The sequence below is a fragment of the Pseudopodoces humilis genome, chromosome 3 (assembly GCF_049639895.1).
Source record: "Pseudopodoces humilis isolate 2021_Gansu_Grassland_sample_001 chromosome 3, ASM4963989v1, whole genome shotgun sequence".
In the NCBI taxonomy this organism is placed as follows: domain Eukaryota; kingdom Metazoa; phylum Chordata; class Aves; order Passeriformes; family Paridae; genus Pseudopodoces; species Pseudopodoces humilis.
Genome location: NC_142202.1, coordinates 38,179,033 through 38,201,138, shown reverse-complemented (window position 1 = coordinate 38,201,138; position 22,106 = coordinate 38,179,033). Strand labels below are relative to the sequence as shown.

The window sequence follows — 22,106 nt, the reverse complement described above, 5'->3', positions numbered from 1 at the left end:
CAAAACTTTCTGACAAAATAAGAAGGTGCACTTTTAAAGACAGATGTTTCTGCTTGTACCTTAAAGATTAAAGTGGAACAAGTCCTGGCACTTCTAGATGGCAACTTTTGTAGCTAGGAAAAGCTTACTCCACCTGAACATAACAAGTATAACAAGAACTCTTGGCTGTATTGCCTACTGACTTTCTAAACACTTCCATCTTTAAGAAGAAAATTATCTGCTTACCTGAAGGAGGAGGAGCAATTTGTTTTTGTCCTACATGTCAATTTACCAATTTCCAAAGCATACACCACCACTTGTGTCCTCTGGAGTCCATAGTAACGTGAATTGTCTTTATCCAAGTACCTAGCAAATCATTGTCACATAGCAGCAGTCGACCTTTCTTTTCAATCTATGCACTTTGCAGGAGTTATAAATCAGTTGACTTTCAAGCTCGATGAGATGGCATATGCCCTGGTTTGAAGAACAGATGGAGGCTTGGGGGAAAATTGTTTCTGCAGGCTTACTACAAGCAGCACTGCTCCATAAAAGTGAACCATTCACACTAATTTCTCACATACATTATACAGGCAGGGAGCACCAGCCCATTCAGCAGAAAATCTTTCATCTAGCTTTCAGAGGTCATTTAGCAAATTTAAATTAAACTTATTTCTGATACATGGCTGAGTTTTCATTCCATACAATTTCAAGAGATGGCAAATTATATCAAATAAAGGAATGGCTTTAATTGTGTATTCAGGGGAAAAGGAACATTAAATTAACTGCCACAACATTACTATTTTCTAGAATCCTGGGATAAGTTTCAGCTATTAATTAGCCACAGAGGAGTCAATGAAATATGTCTTCTGTGTACCATAGGAATCAGGTAAACTGTCACTATTCTTTGCAAGGCTTTTTTAGACTCCATCTCAACACTAGTCCCCAGATTCAGCATTTATGTTGTTAAAGAAGATCTCACACATTTATAGGAAAACTTTTACTTCTTAAGAAAAACATTATTCAGCTGTTAAATAAATGGACCATATTTTTAAAAAATACAGTACATTTTCTGAGCACAGAGAAAAGAGACATTTCATTAAATTAATAAATTATAATTATGAAAGAAATGGAAAGGATTAGAGGACCGTAAAAAATCTAACTCCAGAAAGAATTACATTTTACAATCAGATTACTTGTGAGCCACAAGTGGTAAAAAGGAGGGATTGCATTGAGTAATCAATAATACCTAATGTGACATTAACTTGGTGTTTCACTACAAACACTAGCTTAAATGTACAAAATAAAATCAACAATGAGAACGTTGGCATGTACTGATACAGTCACAATGATTTTTATGTGATTTCATAAAAGCATAGCATTTTGCCACAGGGTTTTGCAGTCACATTTTGATAAGATTCTTCTCTAATCTCTAACATCTCACGTTTCTTCTAAGATCTGAACTATTATTAAGACATTTTTTCAACAGAAAATTAAATTTAGCTTAGTGCATTTGAAAAGTAAGATTTGAATATGATAAATTTATTTGGAATTAGTGCTATTAATGGTGGGATCAAGTGAACACAGAAATTTCAAACTTGAGAAACCTATTGTGGCAATACTTTCTGAGAACATATGTACCATGGAAAGGAAACTGGAAGTACCCAGAATTACTCAACTGTTTAAAAAATGCTGCCTTAATTGAAGGACGTCAGCTTGGTACCTTATTTTAGTCTGTAAATTAAACTGAAATATGATTAAACTTAGCCATGTCACATAAAACGCTAGAGTCAATATAAATAGTGAGTTTTGAAAAAATCCAACCACAAACGTATTGCATATAAATATAAAATTAACACATATAAATGTTAAATATTAAATATAATGTTAATGTTAAATGTTAAATATAAATGCAATTAGATCAAAACTAACACTGCCTTAGATTTAAGACAGAGATTTGTATTGGCAGTTTTTAAAAAGGATGATTATAAGTTCTGGAACTTTCATAAGTTGGGACACTATCATAGAATCACAGAGTGGTCTGTGTCAGAAGAGACCTTAAAGATCACCTGGTTCTAATCCCTTCACTGTAGGCAGGGACACCTTCCACCAGATCACACTACAGTTTGCTCAGCCTAGCCAAGAACACTTCCAGGGATAGGGCAACCACAAATTCTCTGGACAACCTGTTGCTGTGCCTCATCAGCCTCACAGTAAAGAATTTCTTCACAATATGTACTTTACACTTACTCTCTGTCAGTTTAAAGCCATTCCCCCTTGTTCTGTCACTACATGCCCTTGTAAAATCTCTCTCCATCTCTCATCTCTCTTGTAGGCTCCCTTCAGGTACTAAAAGCATACAATTAAGTTATCCTGAAACCTCCCTTTTTCCAGGCTGAAAAATCCCAACTGTCATAGCCTTTATAATCTATAGATGGAAAGGCTGCTGGTCCATCTTGATTAGACTACGCTTTTCCCAAGAAAGGTTGGATCAGATGATCACTGAGGCCCATCTTCAAATGTAGAATCGTATGATTCTGTGATTCTATGATTCTATGACTGTTGATTAAAAATTGATTCCTATGAGCATTATCAACTAAAAACTTAATAGATCATAAGAAAATTTGTAATATCATAGGGTGAAAAAGGGACAGGATGATGAATATTATTTACATCTGGCACTAATGGTCCCATTCTACTACACTTAATGAAAATTCTGTTGTTTTATTTGCTAGAAAATATTTTCCATTTATTCTCTCTTTGTATGACCTAGGGTCATAGAGTGGGTATACATATAACACTACATAACATTTCTCAATAAATTTAAAGGAGTTTTCATTAAATGAAAACAAGGTCATAGTCATTACAATGTGCCTGCTTCTTAGTATCCTGCATTTAAAAAACAAAACAAGAATAGTCTTGTGATGGCAATTTTTAACAATCTCTAAGAAAAAGTCACATGCACATCAGCCAAGACAACACATTTGACAGTGTTTAGTAGTTAATATCACAGTCATAAAGAATGATGAATGACATTTGTTTAAACACAACTTTATGCAAAACATTGGCTTGTGCTTGCTTCAGTAAACCATAGTATACAGATTACTAGTAACTTCTAACTTAAGATGATGCTACTGAGTATTGCTATTTTTAGTTTAAAGATGAATAGTTCTTTCTTGCTACCATGCCACACAGTTTGCTGTATTACTGTCTTCATAGAAAACTGAGGGTTTTACTTTCCTTTAAAAAAAAAATAGTATCCAAACTATTAGTTTACATTAGATCTGTTAATACAATTGTGGGGTTTTTTGCCCGCAGGCAGCATTTATAATTTGCTTCTTCAAGACCTTACTTATTTACCTAAATTCAAAATTCTAGTTTCTCTAAATAACGACATATTATTTCTGGCTTAATAAATTCTTGCTTTCAGTGGCTTTTTCTTGAGTCCACACTGCAATTTTCTGTTATACCAACACACTTGCATTGGAGACAGGCTTATAATGGATCACTGGAATGATTTTAAAAAAGGAGCCCTCTGGGAAAGATAAACAGAGGTCAATTGCAGCAGAAAACTGAACTATTGCTTAAAACACTAACAAAGACATTAAATAAAATATAAACTAACACCACTCTGTGCTGTACTGACTGTGTCTGTGCATGATACATGACCTTTCCTCTTTCCACATAACCTTGCAAAAAGCTTTCATTCTGCATGACAACACTTTTGGGGGATTTACCAGTTTTTATACAGTTTCCTCTAAGTATCTTTTACTAAGAAGATATTAAATACAGTTTAACAAAAAGCGGAAGCAGAAAAAAATATGTCTCTATCTGAAAATAAATTTTAAAAAAGTATTAATTTTTGCAGCAATTCATTCTCTTTGCTTTAGGGTATCTGAGGCTGCAATTCCATGAACAGCTAAAGTAATCTAGCAGATCATCTCTGCTGAAAACAACAGTTTTGAAATCCCTCAAGTCTCTCACATTTTTCACTACACTTCGTTACTGTTTCTCTCTTCTTCACCAACACTCAGCATTAGCACTCGTGGATTGTCATGTAATCAAAGTTTCCAGGACTGTGAACATGTTGCTTATCAAGAAAAAACACACCCACCTTCTTTTCCTGAGTAAGTGAGATAAAATTACTCAAAGAGGGCTCTGATAAATGTCAGTGCTGGTGTCAAGTATGCTTCAGAAATAGAAAGTAGAAGAGGTGAAGCAAAGTTGAACCTCCCCCTTAGATGGCAATAAGCTTAAAACCCCTCAACTTCTTGAATTACATCTTGAATTAAACAAATTGTAAGATGACAGTATAATAATGGGGTCATTCTTTAGGGTAAATGAGCTCCATGCAATTACTTTAAATTTATTTGGATATTTGAACTTTGGAAAATGTTACCTAAGTTTACTTGATACTACATAGTGAATAACATACAGTGTTTATTCATCTGGTTTAATGACAAAACAATGCTACAAAAATGAAAAATATGAAGACATTAATTGAAAGCTCTGCAAATGAAAACTTGTCGCCCCTCCAATATATCAACTGTATTGGTTGATACAAAAAGAGTATTTTCTCTCTTAAAACTTATCCCTCAAACAAGCAAAAAAGACTGCCCTTCCAGGAAGGTAAAACAACATTTAAAACCATGTTATTTTATAACCCCAACACCCAAATCAGCCAACCAAAACAAAAACAATATCACCACCAAAACAAATAAAAGCTTTTTTCTTGGTCTCTATATAGGTACCAGCTAAATCATAGAGGTTCAGAATTCTATGTAAACTAGTATACAACATACTAATAAAAATTGTAGTTCTATGGAAAGTTCAAATTATGTGTAGTTACTATTACTAAAAACGACTTTCAGTAGTAGGTGTAAGGAGAAAGTGTATGCGCATTCCAAATTCAGTAGGTGTAAGGAGAAAGTGTATGCACATTCCAAATTCATGATGTTGAAGGCAGATCACTTTCTTTCAGACCTGCATTTAGTGTCTAGCACATTTGTTACCATAGCTTATACTAGGTCTTGAAAAAAAAATTAACTGTGTAGGAAAGAGGAGATGAAGAGAAACTAAAATGGTAGAAGTCATATCCTTAGTGAATACAGATACTCTGGGAAAAAAACACAGAAGATGGAAATCATGATCACGTTGACATATTGCTTAAAAAGTTTCTGAATTTGGCTTTCATTTCTCTCAAATTGCTACCATTCTTTTGAAGAATAGAAGCTTTTTTTAACCCTGCATAATTTCTTGCATAGTTAACTCCACTCCCTAAAAAATAATTTTTCAAACATTCTGATGACTTTCCATTTAATACAGAGAGCCTGCATTTCAAACACATACTTTAGAATTCAGAAATACTTTCTTGGTTTTATCAACTTTCTTAGTCAAAGGTTTAATTGCATTCTGACCTTTTTTAATTCAGTATCGTATATTTAAAAATGGAAGTCCTTTTCAGACCTGAACTGTGAGCTTTTATTATTCATAGTTCGGTATTAGATTGTGCAAAATAATGTATTAATACATTTTGAAATAAAATTGCAATATACATAAGCTGAAAAAGAACTGTGGGATCCCACAAAAGTAGTCAAAAGACTTAAAAATATCTTAGTACATTCTTTTGATATAAAGATCACTTTCTAATATTATCTAATTCTAAATTAAAAACAATTTATGTTCCCAAGTTTTATGTTTAATATATATTAGAAATATTTTTTCAAACCATACCATTATTATTCATTCTCTCTTAGTGGAAATAATCAAATGCTTCATATTTGGGAAGACCCTTGAACATCTGTTGAATAACTAAACCAAAGAAGCTGTTTATTTCCAGATCTTAAAAATACTTTACAAAAGAAACATAAACATTAAATATTTGCAGAAATTTTAAGGAACTGCTACATATACAGTTCTCTTTTTGATTACTGAGGAAGGATAAAAACAAAGGCTTCAAATTAGATGCTAAAATGTTACATTGAGTGTATGCCATTTAGCAAAGAATTCACTGACTGCTAGTACATCGACTGAATGGGGATGAAAAGCCAGGAATTAAGTTTGAAATTATTTTGTTAGTTTAACTGCAATCAAAGCCAGAAATTTGTGAAGCAAGTTATGTCTTGTTTTCACAGACATAATTAACAAGTCATTCTCTATATTCACTTTTTCAAAATGACAAAAGGACAACTTCTCTCCAGCTTTGAAAACAACATTAGTAACCCTAAGACAAGTAATGTCTTCTTCTTTCAGAAATAAATGTGACTATATCTTCTAGAACCACATAATTTTGCTTTGGCATTATCAGAGGTTTTTTGGTCCTTTATTTTTTCCCTCTGGATGGTATTGTTTAAAACCAGGTTCAATTTCCTGTTCTTGTATATAATATGTTGTAAATGGATATTATCTTTTCACTTTTTTTTTCCCATCAGGTTGAAATGGGCTTATTTGAACTTGCAACAATACTAAAACTTACCAACCAGAATGACAGCATTTCAGAAATATTCTAAAAGATGCCTGTCTACATGTAAAGACTTAGTCTGTAAAGTCACCAAGAACACACATCTTCCTATAATCATCCACTGAGAGCTAATTTGCTTTGATCCCTTTTTTTAATAAAAGACAGCAAGGTAAACACCATGGTTTATCTGCACAGTTTAATCTTGTTTATGCTTAGGATTAATTTAAATCAAGACTGTTTCTTTATAAATTTAGCACATTTGGAAAACCTTTAAGCTATGTAACAACAGAAAAGCACTATTATTTCATAATTAAGTATTCAACACACGCAGTTACTCAGAGACAGTTCTATACATTTCCTGAAGTTTAAATTTTAATTTCATCTCAGTCTACAACCACAGTTAGATGTAGCCAGTCCTCAATGCAGAACTGTCACAATATCAAAGGTCATTTGTGTGAATTTTTTTGTTACCTATTAACCAAATAAAATTCATGTATATTAAAGCATTTCAGATGCTCCTGTTCTGGCTGAAAATGACTGTATTCTGTCCACAGAATTACAATATAATGAACAAGTGTTCAAAGTGTCTAAAAAAAATAAATTAATGACAATTACAGTTTTTTAATGTTCAGTAATTATAAAAAACAAACGAAGAAGCAAATAAAATACAGCTGTTCAGGAAAGAACAAAATCCTGTAGTATTTCCCTCTGCCAGTAAAAAAATCAGGTTTCTGAGACCCTCCTGTATTTTCTCTCACGCACCACTTTATTGACGAACTAACAAGAGTGAAATGAACCATGATATACATTATAACCAAACAGAGAAAAAAACACGCTCTCAACATAAAACATTGGTATTGTGTAATTACAGCAGTATTAAAATATCACTGTTACCATTTATTTCTTCTTCCTATCCTTCCACTTGATCATGATTAGTGCAAATAAGTATACTTCAGCCACAGTTTTATAGGACATTTGCCTAGACACATTTCATTAATAAAATTTCTTTTCAATTGTCATGAATTTAAGCAGTATTGAGTAAAATATATTCCTAAAAAATTAACTCCTTTAATTAGATTGAACTACATACAATTAAGTATGACGAACTGACGAAAATTAGCCATTAGATGTCTTTTGAGTAGTGCTACTATGTCCTTAAAACAAGTGAAAAAATACAGACCTTAGTTTATCTGTACCTTTAGAACAACATTCTCACCCTTTTGCAGCTCTGGGCAGCCTCTAAGACTTCAAAAGGTATCTAATGCAAAGTTTGAACTGGAAAATGCCAGTTTGCCTGTTTCATGTACATAAACGGCACAATAATCAATGACAGTTGCATGTCAAACTAAACAATAGCCTCAAGTAACTCTAATACCTCAGTGTTGTTCTCTTGAGTGCCTGCCTGCCACAGAACTCAGTCAGGATTGATTTGTGACTAAATTGAGTGGCATGGAATAAGGGAAATAAGGCTGAATCTGAACTTGCACTAATATAGGAATGGAATAGCCCACTATTGTGCTGCTTATTTGCATTCATGCTATAGTTCTTTTTTCAAAAGAAAGGATTAGTAGAAGAGCAAAAATAACTCTTGCATGACATCTCAGTCCTACATTGCACTAACTAAAAGCCAGTGTTTTACTGCAGTAGGTAGACATTAGGTCTAGAAGACTGCAAAGTGTGTTGAGAAAAAATAAATGCTGTATCTTTAACTAGAGACTCTGCTGTTGTGACTGTTCAAGGCAGTATATTTTCAAACAATTAAAACTGTCAGATACAGGAATCAAACACTTATTTTAGCATGCATCTGTGGTTAGAAGGCTTGCAGATAAGTTAGAAAGCTGAAAGTGACCCATAAGGATCATCAAATACAACTCCTTTCTTCTCACAGGACTACCTAAATCTAAATCATATGACTAAGAGCTTTGTCCAGAAACTAACAAGCTTGGTGCTCTGACCAATACCCTGGGGAATCTGTTCCAGTGACCAGCCACCCACTCAATAAAAAACCTCTTGCTAATGTCCCATCTGAACTTTTTATGCAGCTTCATTTTATTTCCTGATGTCCTAAGTCAACTAAGCAGTCACTAGCATCATCTAGTGGAATGCCAGTCCAGTAGTATTTCTTTACCTCTCAGATTGATTTTGAGAAATTAGAAATTACAAAGCCTCAAAATGAAAACTAAATTGTGGAGATTTTTTTGCAGTTGCTTGAAAATCACCTTTGGGTCTTACCTAGTGGCAGAAGATCAGCATTCATGCTTAAGTTGTAAGCATTTGAGTTTTGGTCCAGCAAGGGAATTTCTAGTGTTGCCTAGAGCCACTGGAATCTGATCTCGATTATGGGCAAAGTCTTTTGGGATAGAGATTCCCTTTGCTGCAAGAGCTATTAATTGTTTGTTGTGCTGATTCAAAACTGCTATAGGCAACAAAACAGCAGCACAAATCCTTCTGTATTTCAGTAAGAAAAAGCTACCTTAAAATTTAGTTACTATCAAATACTGTAGTACTTACCACACTACAGAGCCAATCTCGTTTGCTTCATTCCAAGCAGAATCAGTTATAAGATTGCAAAATCCCTCCTTTTAGTGTTGACTTAACATAGCTTTACATTTAAATTTGGTATCATGTTTTTGACATGAACAATTTAAAACATTCTATAAATCTGACATGTTTTGTTCATGCATATCGTGTTCATTTTCTGTAACTAACATTGCTTCCAGTAAAATCTTATTCTAGTCCAATAAATGAGACAAAAAATAAAAGTAATTCATGATAACCAAAATAATTAAATAGTAGGAGCAGGTTAAAGGTCAGCATTCATTTTTTAAATTAAATTTAAAAGTCTGCAGTAGTTACTTAGAAGATTGGCAAGTTTTACAAATAACGTCACCAAGCATTTTAGAGAGAAACACAGCCGCATTAGAATGGAGTCATTAGGCAATACATTTATTTTGAAGCCAATTAACCTTTTGTCAGAGAAATGTCGGAGCTGTAATGGTTTCAGCAGTGGAGGTCAGCCTGTAACAGAGGCACGTATGACAGCGATTACGCTGTCTGACATATGCTGGAGACTGAGAGTACAGCCGTGGAATGAGAATCTGCCTTCGTTTGTATTCTGCTCTGCATTTTCAGGGAGCAGACAATCTTGACCTATCCATTTAGGTAATTAAAGCTTCTATTTGGAAGTGTCCTGCAGGAAGGTGAAATCTGGGGGAGATAAATGGCTGCTGCTCACTGTATCCAGCCACTTCCATCATTTGATGGACTGCCTGAAACAGGCTACATTGCCAAGTCCTCATAAAAATAGAGATGAATTGGGCAGGAGACAATTCTCTAAGGCAAAGCAACTCTGTCATCTTCCTTTTTGCAGCATATAATTTAATTGTTAGCCAAGGCAGACAGCTGACTCAGGGGCCTTTATCTAATGACTTTCCCACCATCTCCCATTTGCTAAGAAATTATTTCAGTGTATTTACTAGCAAGCTAACTTTGTTTGACAATGAGAGATGTCACTTCAATAAGCTCAGCTGGTTGTCACAGCTGTGCCAGGACTTACCTTCCAGGCAATTTTGTTTCCTACACTCTCATGCTGAACAGCAATTGGAAAGTCTCCTCGGTCATAAAACTTGCGAAAAGCTGTGCGTTTTGCTGGTCTTTGTTTGACTGATCCTGCAGGTGGGGGCCCTCTTACCTTAAAAAGAAAAAATGAAACAAAACAAAAACCCCACAGTTTAGCGGTAATATATTTTTAGGAAAAGCCTAAAGCCTGGTTTAAAATAGATATAAAACAAGAATAATATTGATCTCCTGAATTGTAGTTTGCTTTCTTCTTTACATGATACACTTCACTTCTTTGAAAGTACACTTTGGTAATGATCTACAGCTTCTGTTAACATCTTTATTTTTTTTTTTTGCCACTTTCAGATTGTCCCATAAAAACTGGCTAACTTTCTATTATCACAGCATTTTTAAGCAAAAAGAAAACACCAAGAAGGCAGTGACACTGCATAGTAGAATTTGTTGGAAAATTAAGTATATCTCCTTTTTCTGTTTCTTTCCAAAAGTAATTTGACTTGATTTCCAACTAAAATTGCTGTTTTTACCCTCCACTGTCTTCTGCTAGTCACTGGGTAATGAGATTAAATAATCTCTTTTAGCATATCCCTTCCCTAAATGCTATGGATTTGGCTTTCATATGGCTTCCAGTCCTTCAGTATTGATGGCTGAAGTGCTGGAAAGAACGAAGGTCTTTTGCTCAGATATCTCTCATCTGCCTGTGAGGAAATTTGACTTAGCTACACTTAGTTCCTTATCAAAGATATTGCTGGTTTAGCATATGGCATAGTCTGAATGACAGTCCAATTCCAAAATGTTCATGCTGGAACCTTTTTCTCAGACAAACATGGTAGTAACAGCAGCTGACAATTGGCACTATAATAGAATTTCAAGTACTTAAAAGAAATCTATTGTTTAAGCTAATTAACAAAGCTAATCTCAAATGCTAAGAGAGTCTAAGAGAGCTAAACTAATCTAAAATGTCCTTGACAACTGATTTCTTCACTGCAAAGCTCCATAGCTGTGCATCTGGGATAAGAACTTCCTACAATTCTCTGCATGTTTTGTTGAAAATGCTAGAATGTGTCATTTTCAAATAAACAGGTGAGAGCTTCAATGATCGTAAACTATACTCAGTATTCTGTATTGTTCTATTTGTCTCCAGTGACCCTTACATTAGTTTCTAGCAGTATAGACATTCAGCTTTCCAGTGAACAGAATGTAAACTTGTAACATCCTCTTTTTCATTTGGGCTATTCTGTAATTTAACTCTGCTAGCTACAGATCTAAATTTGATTTGTCACTTTTTTTTTCCCCAAAGTGTTTCACATAATTTTCCACTGGCCAGGGTAGAAAAGTCCACTAGTGATTATGCCTACTCTGTACTTTTCTACAAATTGCTTCAACTAGGGCTACTAAATTGTGACCTATTGTTGCATATTGCTGTCCCAGATAGACCGTGTCCAGTGAAAATAGATTTGATATCCACAGCTGTAACTTAAAAATGCTTAGTAAACACACCTGCAGCAGTTGAGAGTAATACTCCAAGAAAAGCATTCCTAAAAAATGTAAATAAACCTCCACTTGCTGTTCTACAGAGGAACAATTTGTTCTATGCCACCAGTATAAGTACTTTCACTTGTTTTCTTGTGGGTTGTTTTTTTTTCTCATTTGAGGCAAGTCTTAGAGTCACTGCACTTTGAGGGTACTGGAAAATCACCTCTGTTCTTTTGTATATTTTTCACAAACAGATCTTTCATACATCCTTTAAAACATTATTTTTTGTACAATATCAGGAGTCACTGTTAGATTTTAACTTAAATTATTGATAAAAATATATTGTCTTGATTAGATGAGATACAATCTGAACTATTTCTAGTAGACTATCATAATTAGAGATAGCTAAAGTGATCTCAAATTACATCTTCTGATATTAGATATTCTCTTCTTGCCAACTCATGTTAGTAAATTTGCTATGAGCCTTTTTATACTGCACTTTACAAATTTTCTAGAAAATACACTTATGTTAATTAAATTTCTTCCTATTCTTTGTCCAAGAAAAAAGATACTAGAAGGACTAAAAGTATGTTGGTATCAAACCCCTTCATTGTGCATTGTCCCTACACGAAGGCTTAGAAGTTCCATCTTAAGTAGTATACCTACTCTGATCTGCCATCTCAAAAGATGGTATGGTAGAATTAGAAAAGGTTCATAAGAGGATAATGACTGAAGGTATGGAATGGCTTTCAAAAGAACATAATAAAGTGAGAAAATGATTACTATGGAAGAATAAAATAAAGAACTATAAAATCATGACATTATGAAGCAGGTAATAAGGACAGATTTTCCACTATCTCCTTCAGAAAAGGCAAGGGACATAAAAAAATTCTAGTCAGTAAGAAGTTTGGAACAAACAAAGGTAGTTATGTATTCATACAGCAAATAGTGGAACTCCTGGCCAAAAGTCAGTATTGGAAATACTGAAAATTTTCTGTACATTCAAGTTGTGACTGGAAAAGTTGATGAAAAAAGAATCTATTCAAGTTGACTAAATCCTTATTACCAGTAATCATAAATACGAGTATTATTTTCCATGTGATACAGTCTGGTAGATCTCTCAGCCTTACATTTAGTCTCATGGTGACATCACATTGGCATCTTATAGTTATCCATAGATTAATTGCCACAGAAGTATTTTTTTCAGATGATGAGCTCAATGTTAATAACATAATTTCTTATCATTAGTTTTAATTACATTATGTCGTACTTTGTACTATAATATTTAATTCCATTTCTATTACATCAGCTCTCAAAGGCTTCCACTTCTGCCTGTCACACCACGATCTTCATCTATTTTAATAACAACTCCAAACACTATGTCAACTATAAATTTCATTATGCAATCCTGATTTTTTTAAATGAAAATATTTAAATAAGGTTATTCCTAAAACCAAATATGAAGAAGTTTCGTTAATAAATTTCATCTAATATCATATCTCTCATTTCAATATTGCATGCCATTATTGTCTCCACTTCGATATGGACCTTTTTACCCTCCAAACACCTCTTGCACTGTATAACTACCAAAGTACTGCGTACAGCTGGAGAAGTAGCAGTGTACCAAATACTTGAAAATAGTGTCAACAGAGAGAGCTGTTGTTTTTCCCATTGTCTTAAAGATGCTTTTCTTGTCAGATTGGTCTGCAATAGCTACAGAGATGTTTAAATACCTGGAAGAGCAACCGACTTCAAAGCAACTAAATGATCAAATGAGCCTAACATCTATCTAGAATAAAGAAGTATCAGCAATCAAGAAGGCAGTGGAACTGTCCCTGCATTGAAGATATTGAAGATATTGAAGTTGCATGATTGAAGAGCACTTTTGCTCTACTGTATTTATGAAGAAAACTTGTTTCATTTGTATCTGACAAACTTAGCTTATGAGGCCTTTGCTGGAGTGGCTGCACTAAGCCAGTATTGCTTACCTTTTGACAACAGTTTTTTTTCCTTCCAGTCTTCATTACTAGGAAGACTACCATGGAGCACTGCTCTCTAATACAGACATGGCTTTGGGTCATTCTAGCTGTGCACAGTCTGCCTGAGGAAAAGTTTGTGTATGATTTCCTCTTTCACTCTTTTGCAATTCCTGATCTAAGCCTGGACCACATGATCTCTATAGGTCTCTCTCAGCTGAGGCTTCTCAGTGATTTTATGTTACTAAGTGAAATACACAAAAAGTAATCAGACAATGCTTGTCTTTGGTATAATGAGTTTTGCCTTCTTACATTTTATATTGTTATAATTGCTGATAATAAGGTCATTCTGAAAGTATTCCATTTATTGGAAAAATAGTAACAAATACTATCTTCTTCAAGCTAATAAAAATGTTTCACTGCAATATAGTGAGGAAGATTAAGATTAGAGTTCCAGTTAATTAAAAGCTAATATTCATGATGGCAAAGTATATGAAGCAATAAACAGATTCTGAGGTTCGTTAAATGCCAAAGAGAAGTTGAAGAGTTTGATAATTGTAAAACTAATTTATTGTAATTCTATGCCATTGAACTATGTGACAAGATAAAAGATGCAAGCTATTAAGCAAAAGAGAGCGAAAGACCATATTTCTTTCATTGATTCATGGGCATTGAAAGCCATTTTACAAGGTTGCATTCTTAAACTTTTCAGTGATGGCACATTAGGAAAATGACTAAGAAAAAAATTTTGAAGACAGGTTTAAACAGTGATTAATATCTGAAGACTGAATTTTGTTCATTTTCTCAGTGTCAAACTCTATGCACACTCAGGGACCTAAACAGGTCTGTGTAGGACAACTGGCCATTTTTGTGAAAATTAACACTAGTTTCATAAGCAGTTTAAGCCAAACAAAAACTGGATTGAGATCCTACTGTTCTTATATAACAATCCATGTATTATATAAAAAAGACAGAGACATAATCAAATTTAATGGTTAAAGATTTTTTTTTATTATTAATCCAGATTAATGCTTTTAGAAGAAAGAAATTATTTCCATTTTTGTCTGCCAAGATTCTTACAGGAAAATTGGAATTTAACCTTAGCCTTTTATATTTTTTCCTCACAAAAATATTTCATTAAATTTATTTTTGAAGCTACAAGGATCAGAAGTTATATGACCACTCAACTGTCCTGCCCAAGAAAGTCAGCCTTCCTTGAAAATATAATGTCATATTATCCCCTTGAAGAATGAAATTTTCAGAAATAAAACCATAAATTCCCATTCTTTGTATTCAAAATAAAAAATGTATGCATACAAAATTGCACTGTATCCACAAAATATAATTTACTAATGCCTTCTGTCCCAGAGAGATATAAAGGTGCTGTCTATAAGAAAATGTTTGTGTAGCCACTGACAGACTCTTTGTCTCATCCTCCTCTTGTGCGGGTGTTAAACTGTGCTAATACAGCATAGTTCAACTAGCAATCCACTCATTTCACCATAGGAAAGATCAGCATTCTTTTCCTTGCGTACTGGTGCCAGAAGCTGTGGCCAAATCCTAATGTCAACCTCAGGCAAAATGCAATATATACGAAATAAGTCAAAATATGCAATGCAGAAATATTCAAGCTAGCAGGAGTATTCAAAAATAAAGACCAAATAATATACCTAGCACTATTCAGGGCCATGTTGACACACAAAACTTTATTAGAACTCTCAGCTGCAGGGTCCTCATCCTCACAGTGTGATAAGCTGGACAGGTATTAACACAACACTGCCTTGGTACAACTCATGCCCATTGAACAGATTAAGGTGCAAAAGCTATGAACCACAGTTTGTGCTTTTGGTGTCTGCCTACACAAAAGTACCTTACATGTTTCTACACTTGTAACACAGACAAGCCCATCATCAAAACAATCTCATCAATAATCCAAGAGAAAACATCAAGATTTTGGCAGTTACCTACCAACATAACAAAACAATAGGATGATAATAGTTTTTGGTGGCAACCACAGAGTTTTGAATAAATACAGTATCATTACTAAAGATTTGGAAACACAAATCTTAGCAAGTGTTAACAATCAGAACCTCATCTAGGCAACCCCAAGAGTGTCTACTATGACTGGCAATAAGCAACAAAGCCTGTCCTGCTCTTCTTAATTTACTGATCCTAATTTGATTAAACTGACTTAGGTGGTTAATACATTCTGCAATCATGTTTTGATTTTGTTATGCAGTCATACCAAAAACTGAATGAGAAACTTCAAATGACAGGAGAAGCACAATAAGATGTCCCAGTAGGTACTGCTGAGTTCCACATTAATTATTTTTATTTAATTTCAATATCGCAAACATTCAATATCAAAAGAACACAATCCCTCAACATCTATCAGATAAAAGCTTTTTATTTCCAAAAAGAAACAGGGAGATATTTCTTCAAATGGGCCACTCTTGATATGCTTTAAATGGTGCCGCATCTAATGCTTAAAAGCTGCTTCTGGGGCTATTCCACAAATCTGGACAACAGATCAAAGCCCATCTTATAGCTTCAAAAGTCAATTTGAGAAAAATCAATTTTACGACCCCCAAATGAAACTACTGATAGGTCAGCAAACATTACAAATGCTTCCAAAGCACTACAACTTGAAAGAAAAATTAGACATGTGATTTTGTACAAAGATACTGTATCTCCTTATTGCCTGGAGACACTATGGAAAGTAAGTCATAAGCTGCATGCAGAATTAGTCTATTTCACCACCTCAAGAAAAGTTATTTTTGATTGGGGAAGAGATAAGCTGTTTCAATAAGACAGATGTGCCTATGTTACAAACTGCTCTACAGCAGTTTGGATTTGGAAGGTCCTTCATCTCTTATTCTCTACTGGAATATAATGTAACTATTTCATATAATTTAGATTTCTCTCCTGATGCTTGACAAGCAATTTCCTTTGATGCAAAGGGAGAAGACTGACAACTGCTAATGTATTTCTCTACTAATATATTTCTTTCCTTCCAATCGAGATGAATATAGTCTTGCTCTGTTAGTTTCACAAAGCTTTACAGTGCATCAATTGCACTAAATCTGGAAGCCTTCTAAATTTTTCCTAATAGCTATTTTACCGTACGGCAGGTATTTTTACTTTCAGCTGTTGCTCATAAAGGTATTTATCAACCTGCAAAGATATCTGTCCTTTTTGCAGGGACAATTGATCAATTGATTTCTTTGATGTTAAGTTCAAATCATTCCCTCACAAGAGCAACACAAGTAGGAAACAAATAGTTTTAAATTCATATTTTATGTAGTTGAAAATGTTTTAACAATCTCTGCTTGTCTGCTCAGCATATAGACAAAAAAAATCTCCCAAGAAGAGGTAAAACTTTCCTTGGTGAGTTAATTTTGTCTCATATCAGAAGTGAAATTTGTAGGATGCAAGTGAAAAGGAGGTCTCACAGAATATTTCTTCACAGATGCTGACAGTAACTGGGTTGTGACCGTGAAGGGACAAATGTATCTTTTACAAGTCACAATGCTCTTACATTTATAATTTTGTTACTTTAAATGCTTTTTATATTGGCAAATGCAGGATTAATCACTTTCTGTAGTAACTGATATTCCCCAAATATTTTATTATATATTAATTATCTCCATAGCTACCTAGACTGTTTTTTGCATACTTGAAATATAATTTTTCATGCCTAAAAGTAATGGTAGAAGTCTTATTACATTGATGTTAATACTTTCAGAACAGCTGGAAGTTATACTGTTATTGAAGTCTACTAAATCTGCATGGAAATATATTAATCTTAACCAGAACATATGTAATATTAAAAAAACTCCAACTTTTAACTTTTTACTCTGTAGGATCCTATTACCATTTCTATTTATTGCATATATATATTTATTGCATATAGGTGTTCCTCATACTGAAGCTCTCATGCAACATCTTTAATCCATACAGTATTGTTACTGTAGGCTAAATCAATCTAGCTGCCCCATATTCGGGGCAGTGAGAATTCTGTAGCTTGTTTGAGGTCTGGAAAATATGGATGACCTTTTAGTTAATGTAAAAAAAAAAATTCCTTACATAAAATTATCATCTTCATACTTTTTAGCACTTTTTAGTTTGGCAATCATATGTTGATATTTGTTAATCATCAGTGACAAGTTGTAAATCTATCCAGTGTCATGTCCTATTCTTTGCTTTTAGAATGGTTCCATTTATGTATGCTATGACTTAAGAAATGTCTTAAACCCTACTTGTTTTTTATCTTAACACCTTTTCTGAAGCCCTGCCCCCTCTTTTTTTCCTGAAACTGCTTTCTTCAGAAGTATCTGAAAGTAATGTACTGTGAATTTTACCATGATTCTTTGATAGACTTTTTGGAAGGAGTTGATAATAACTGTTTGGACATCATGATGTCTCAGGTGTGCAGTGAAGTACAATTAGATTAACTCTTATTGTTAAATGTCAAAGCCTGCTCCGTTGTTTTTTTTTTTTTAAATCTTACTTTATTTTTTTTGTACTCCAAAAATTCCTTAAAATATTACAAATCTCTCTCTTTTCAGTAGGCTGATTAGACTGGAGAGTACTGACAGGGGTTTGGGGGCGCTTTTTTGTCATTTTGGAAAGGAGTCTAAGACACAGATTCCTTTTAGCATTGTGATCATTCACTGCCATAGGCTATCCAACTGCTTCAGTTGTAATTTCCTCAGTTTCTTTCCACATAAGATAATTGGACCTTAAAATGTCACTTCAGCAGCTTTCCTGCTAGCCTTCCTGTCCTATATATTTATGTGATTAGAGATTCAGCTAGGCGTCATTTCTTTCATTATTGCATACATCTTTTATTCCACTTAGACTTGAAATAACACAGAAGACTGACCTAAGTTTTTCTATGGTTCACAGGAATATTCTCAGGGATATTTTTTTGCATAGGAAGTCATATTCTATCTAGCTAGTCAAAACACGGTTTTTAAAAAGCATGAGAGCTCATTTCTTCTTTGCACTTAAAGCATCCCCACAGCAGATGAAGAATGTTTTTCTTCATCTGCCAGAAAATAGGACCAACTATGTATTTTCTTTTCCTCATCATGATTATTTCTTCTTCTTGTACTCCTCATCATCTCCAGATCTGATTGCTAGGGTGCTAGTGGGACCAGAATCCCAACCTTCCCCATTTTTAAGCTTAGTAGGAAGCATGAAGATTCTCTTGGGTCAAAGTCAAAGGAGAGAAACAGGGCATCTTCAGCATATAATATTAGCAAAATAGACTTTGTCTTAATTACCAAGACAGCGAACACATAAAACCTAATGAAAATTTTCATTTCTTGGTGGTTTGAAGATTCTAAAAAATTAACAAGGATCAGTTTTACTTAGAAGAAACTGAAAAGTGTTCATAATGTGCAGAATAAAAGTAATTCTTTTAGAGGTTATGACATTTCTCACTAAAATTATGTCTAATTAATTCCATTTTCTTGTGTTGTAACCTACACATTTATAATCAATTCAGTTTAAACTGAGACCACTAATTTACTGTGTACAGGCTCCTCACACAACAAGTGGTGTTGCAGAATAAAAGAGAATGCCTTACTTATGGGACTTCAATGTATTGGGGTGCTTTTTTCCTAGCATACTTTGATGCAGTTTTATATGGTATATATGGTATTCTGAGCAGGGACTGGAATGAAAGTATCTAGTTTCAAGGGGACTGCTCTAATAAATTTATTTTTATCTTATTTCTTGTTATTTCTAGAAGCCTTTAAAACATTGTTTTAGTTGAAACCATATCCCAAAAGCATAAATTTCAGTGCTATAATGGAAAAAAAATCTAAGATTTTCATAGCACAGATGAGTGTCTTGACTTCTAGGGTACCAAAACACGACACTCGTTATTGAGAAATGTATTTCTGAAATTTTTCAAAGAAATAAAAAACCCAAAATAAATTAATGGGGAACTATGAAGAAACTGCTCCATGTAGCATCTAGAAAAGGCATTAATAATAAAATTATTAATAAAACTCCAAAGTGCAAAATTGTATAAATGTTTTGCAGGTACATCAAAGTGAAATGTTAGTCTCCTTACTTTAGTCAAAGGTAATTGTTCTAAAACCCCCAAAACTCACAACTATGCACATTAAAAGTTGAAAAGTGCACATTATAGACTAGAGTGATAAATAGGTTGCTTACTAATATTGGTAATTAGCAGTATGACACTTTCACTGGTAATTTTTTATTTATTTACTCCCAGCTCCTTAAGGAGGACCAGAGTGTATCAGAAAATCTAGTGCCATGAGCAACAAACAGCTACAATTACACAGAACAATGCAATACCAAAAAAAAAAAAAAAATTTTTTTGAGTTCTAGTAAATTTTTTTGAAAGTAGGCAGAGTCTACTCTGGAATCATATTCTTTGTATGCTTAATATAGTTTCCATTATAATTATATTATAATTACAGAATCACAATTACCACTTTCTAAGGACAATAAAGAACAAAATAGATTTTATATTTATAGATTTAAACTCTCCCCAAACACACAAGAACATGTATACAACATATGCAAACCATAAAATTTATAGCAATTTTGGATATAATGTGGCAATGAAGAAAAAGTCAGCTATGTTAGCTAATACATAAATGTGACACCAAACATACACAAGGGGAACGCCCTGGTTATGAGGTAAAGTCCATCAACAGAACATCACATTCCTCCTCTCAAAAAAGCTGGGATGATGAACAATGTATAACTGCTTCTTCCAAGGAGGAGTAGCACCACTGACTTCACAACCCAGACATGCATTAGAAGGTGAGCACAACATCAGCTTAAGGCACAGATACTAGAAAGCTTGTGTAAATAAATTTCAATAGTTTCAGTACTGGGCATAAGCAGCAATAACTGCTATTTGACTCTATGTGTAAGTAATTTGACTCTATGTGTAAGTATCTGCTTATCTAGACCAATTATTTTTTATGAAAATGCTAGGACTTTAATTAAAGGAATCACAAATTCTTGGTTTCATAAGCAGTATTTTTCTGTAGCTCAAATAAATTGCATAGGCTGCTTCTGGTAACTTTGTCCTGGAGGCTTTGCTATTAAATCTCAGTGAAGCAAGTGATGGAGAATGCAGGTGACCTAGGCTTTAATTCAGTGTAATTCAGACGCACCAGCATTTACCATGCTCCTAGATGCAATTCTTGTTTATTAAGCTTTTATTTTTTTTTAAGAGCTTTAAGTACTTTATTATTCAAATGTACATTTTGCCAGAAAGTTCAGACTGTCTTTTCCCGAGACACATCTGGACTATCAGTTGCTTCAATTATTTGTCTGGGGCTTCATTTCCTAACACAGGTACTTATGTCTACTCTAATTCTGTATATCCTTGCAGCCTCTCTCAGACCAGCACCTCTTAGAGAAGAAAATTAACTTTCAAACACCCAGTTTGAACTTCCAGACACAGGAATCATACTTTAAAGACCATGCCAATCAAAGTAAAACCATTTCTATTGTTTTAATCATAAAGAAAAATATTTTTAAATAAATCACCTAATAGTTATAAAAAACAAAATTCCAGAAAAAGTTTCAGTTTTCAGTATCACAAAGCATAATTTTATTGGGACCTAGTAGGCTCTTGAGGTAAGATAGAAATGATAGAAGAAACACAGTTAACATAATCTAATTGTAAGAAGGAGTTAAGGGAAAAGAAGGTAGCTTTTTAAGTGCCAGAACAGAAATATGAATAATTTCACTCCACATAAGTTGCAAGAGAATCAATCAAAATAACCATAAGAGCTTGTCAGAAAGCAGCTCTTCCATGAACAGAAATGAACAAGAATTATGGCTCTGAGACTTGGAAGTTTTTAAATTTTTTTTTCCTTTGATCTCAACAGACCATTTTTCTATATCTAACTAAAAAAAAAAAAAAAGAAAAAAAAAGAAAAAAGCCTTCATGATTATGAAAAAACCTTTTCCAATATAGAGAAATGGAGGGCTGTTTGAAGAAGCATTGAAAACAGAGTTCCAATAGATGTGACATTCCCTCTCAGTTTAGAATTTTTATGACTTTTTTCAGCATACACAGCAATTTTGCTGGTGGTCATTTAAACAAATTATCTTTCAATGTCCATCTTGCTGCTAGATATAAATATAGACACTAGGATGAAGACTGCAAGGCATCGGTCTATTCTGAACAACATTGTATGGTTTGCTGTCATAAGCCTATTTTTTTCTGTCATTATGTCCTATGTAATTTTTTTCTGTCAGAGGAACCAGTTTTCAAGTAAGCTAACATAGACACTGAAAGATAACTGGAAATTTGAACCTGATTCTCTACATGGCAAAATTTATTTCAATTTTCATAGTTTTCTCCACCTTTTTGGGTAGAAGAAATGCTCTTACCAGTAAAGAGTAAAAATCACAATTGAAACCCCAATAGAGTGACAGATGGAAAGCAGTAAGACATTAAGCTTCATCCATCTTTTCTTCTTGAACTTGCTCACAAGATAAACAAAAGCATGAGAAAGAGGATCCAACAAAGAGACTGTTGTAATGGAATATTATGCGTTAATAATCATTGTAAAGACACTTAGTATTTGTAGTGAAAAAATTTGTTTCTAACCTATTACAATTATTTTTTTTTATTA

General features: G+C 33.7%; 1 protein-coding gene across 1 annotated transcript in view; it reads right to left on the bottom strand.

The window, feature by feature from the left end:
• PACRG (parkin coregulated) overlaps window positions 1–22,106 on the bottom strand; it is a 220,505-nt gene that overhangs the window by 162,509 nt on the left and 35,890 nt on the right. Inside the window, exon 3 of the mRNA XM_005526929.3 lies at window positions 9,993–10,127. Within this exon, the coding sequence (XP_005526986.1) occupies window positions 9,993–10,127 (135 nt within the window). The remainder of the gene's footprint in view (window positions 1–9,992; window positions 10,128–22,106) is intronic.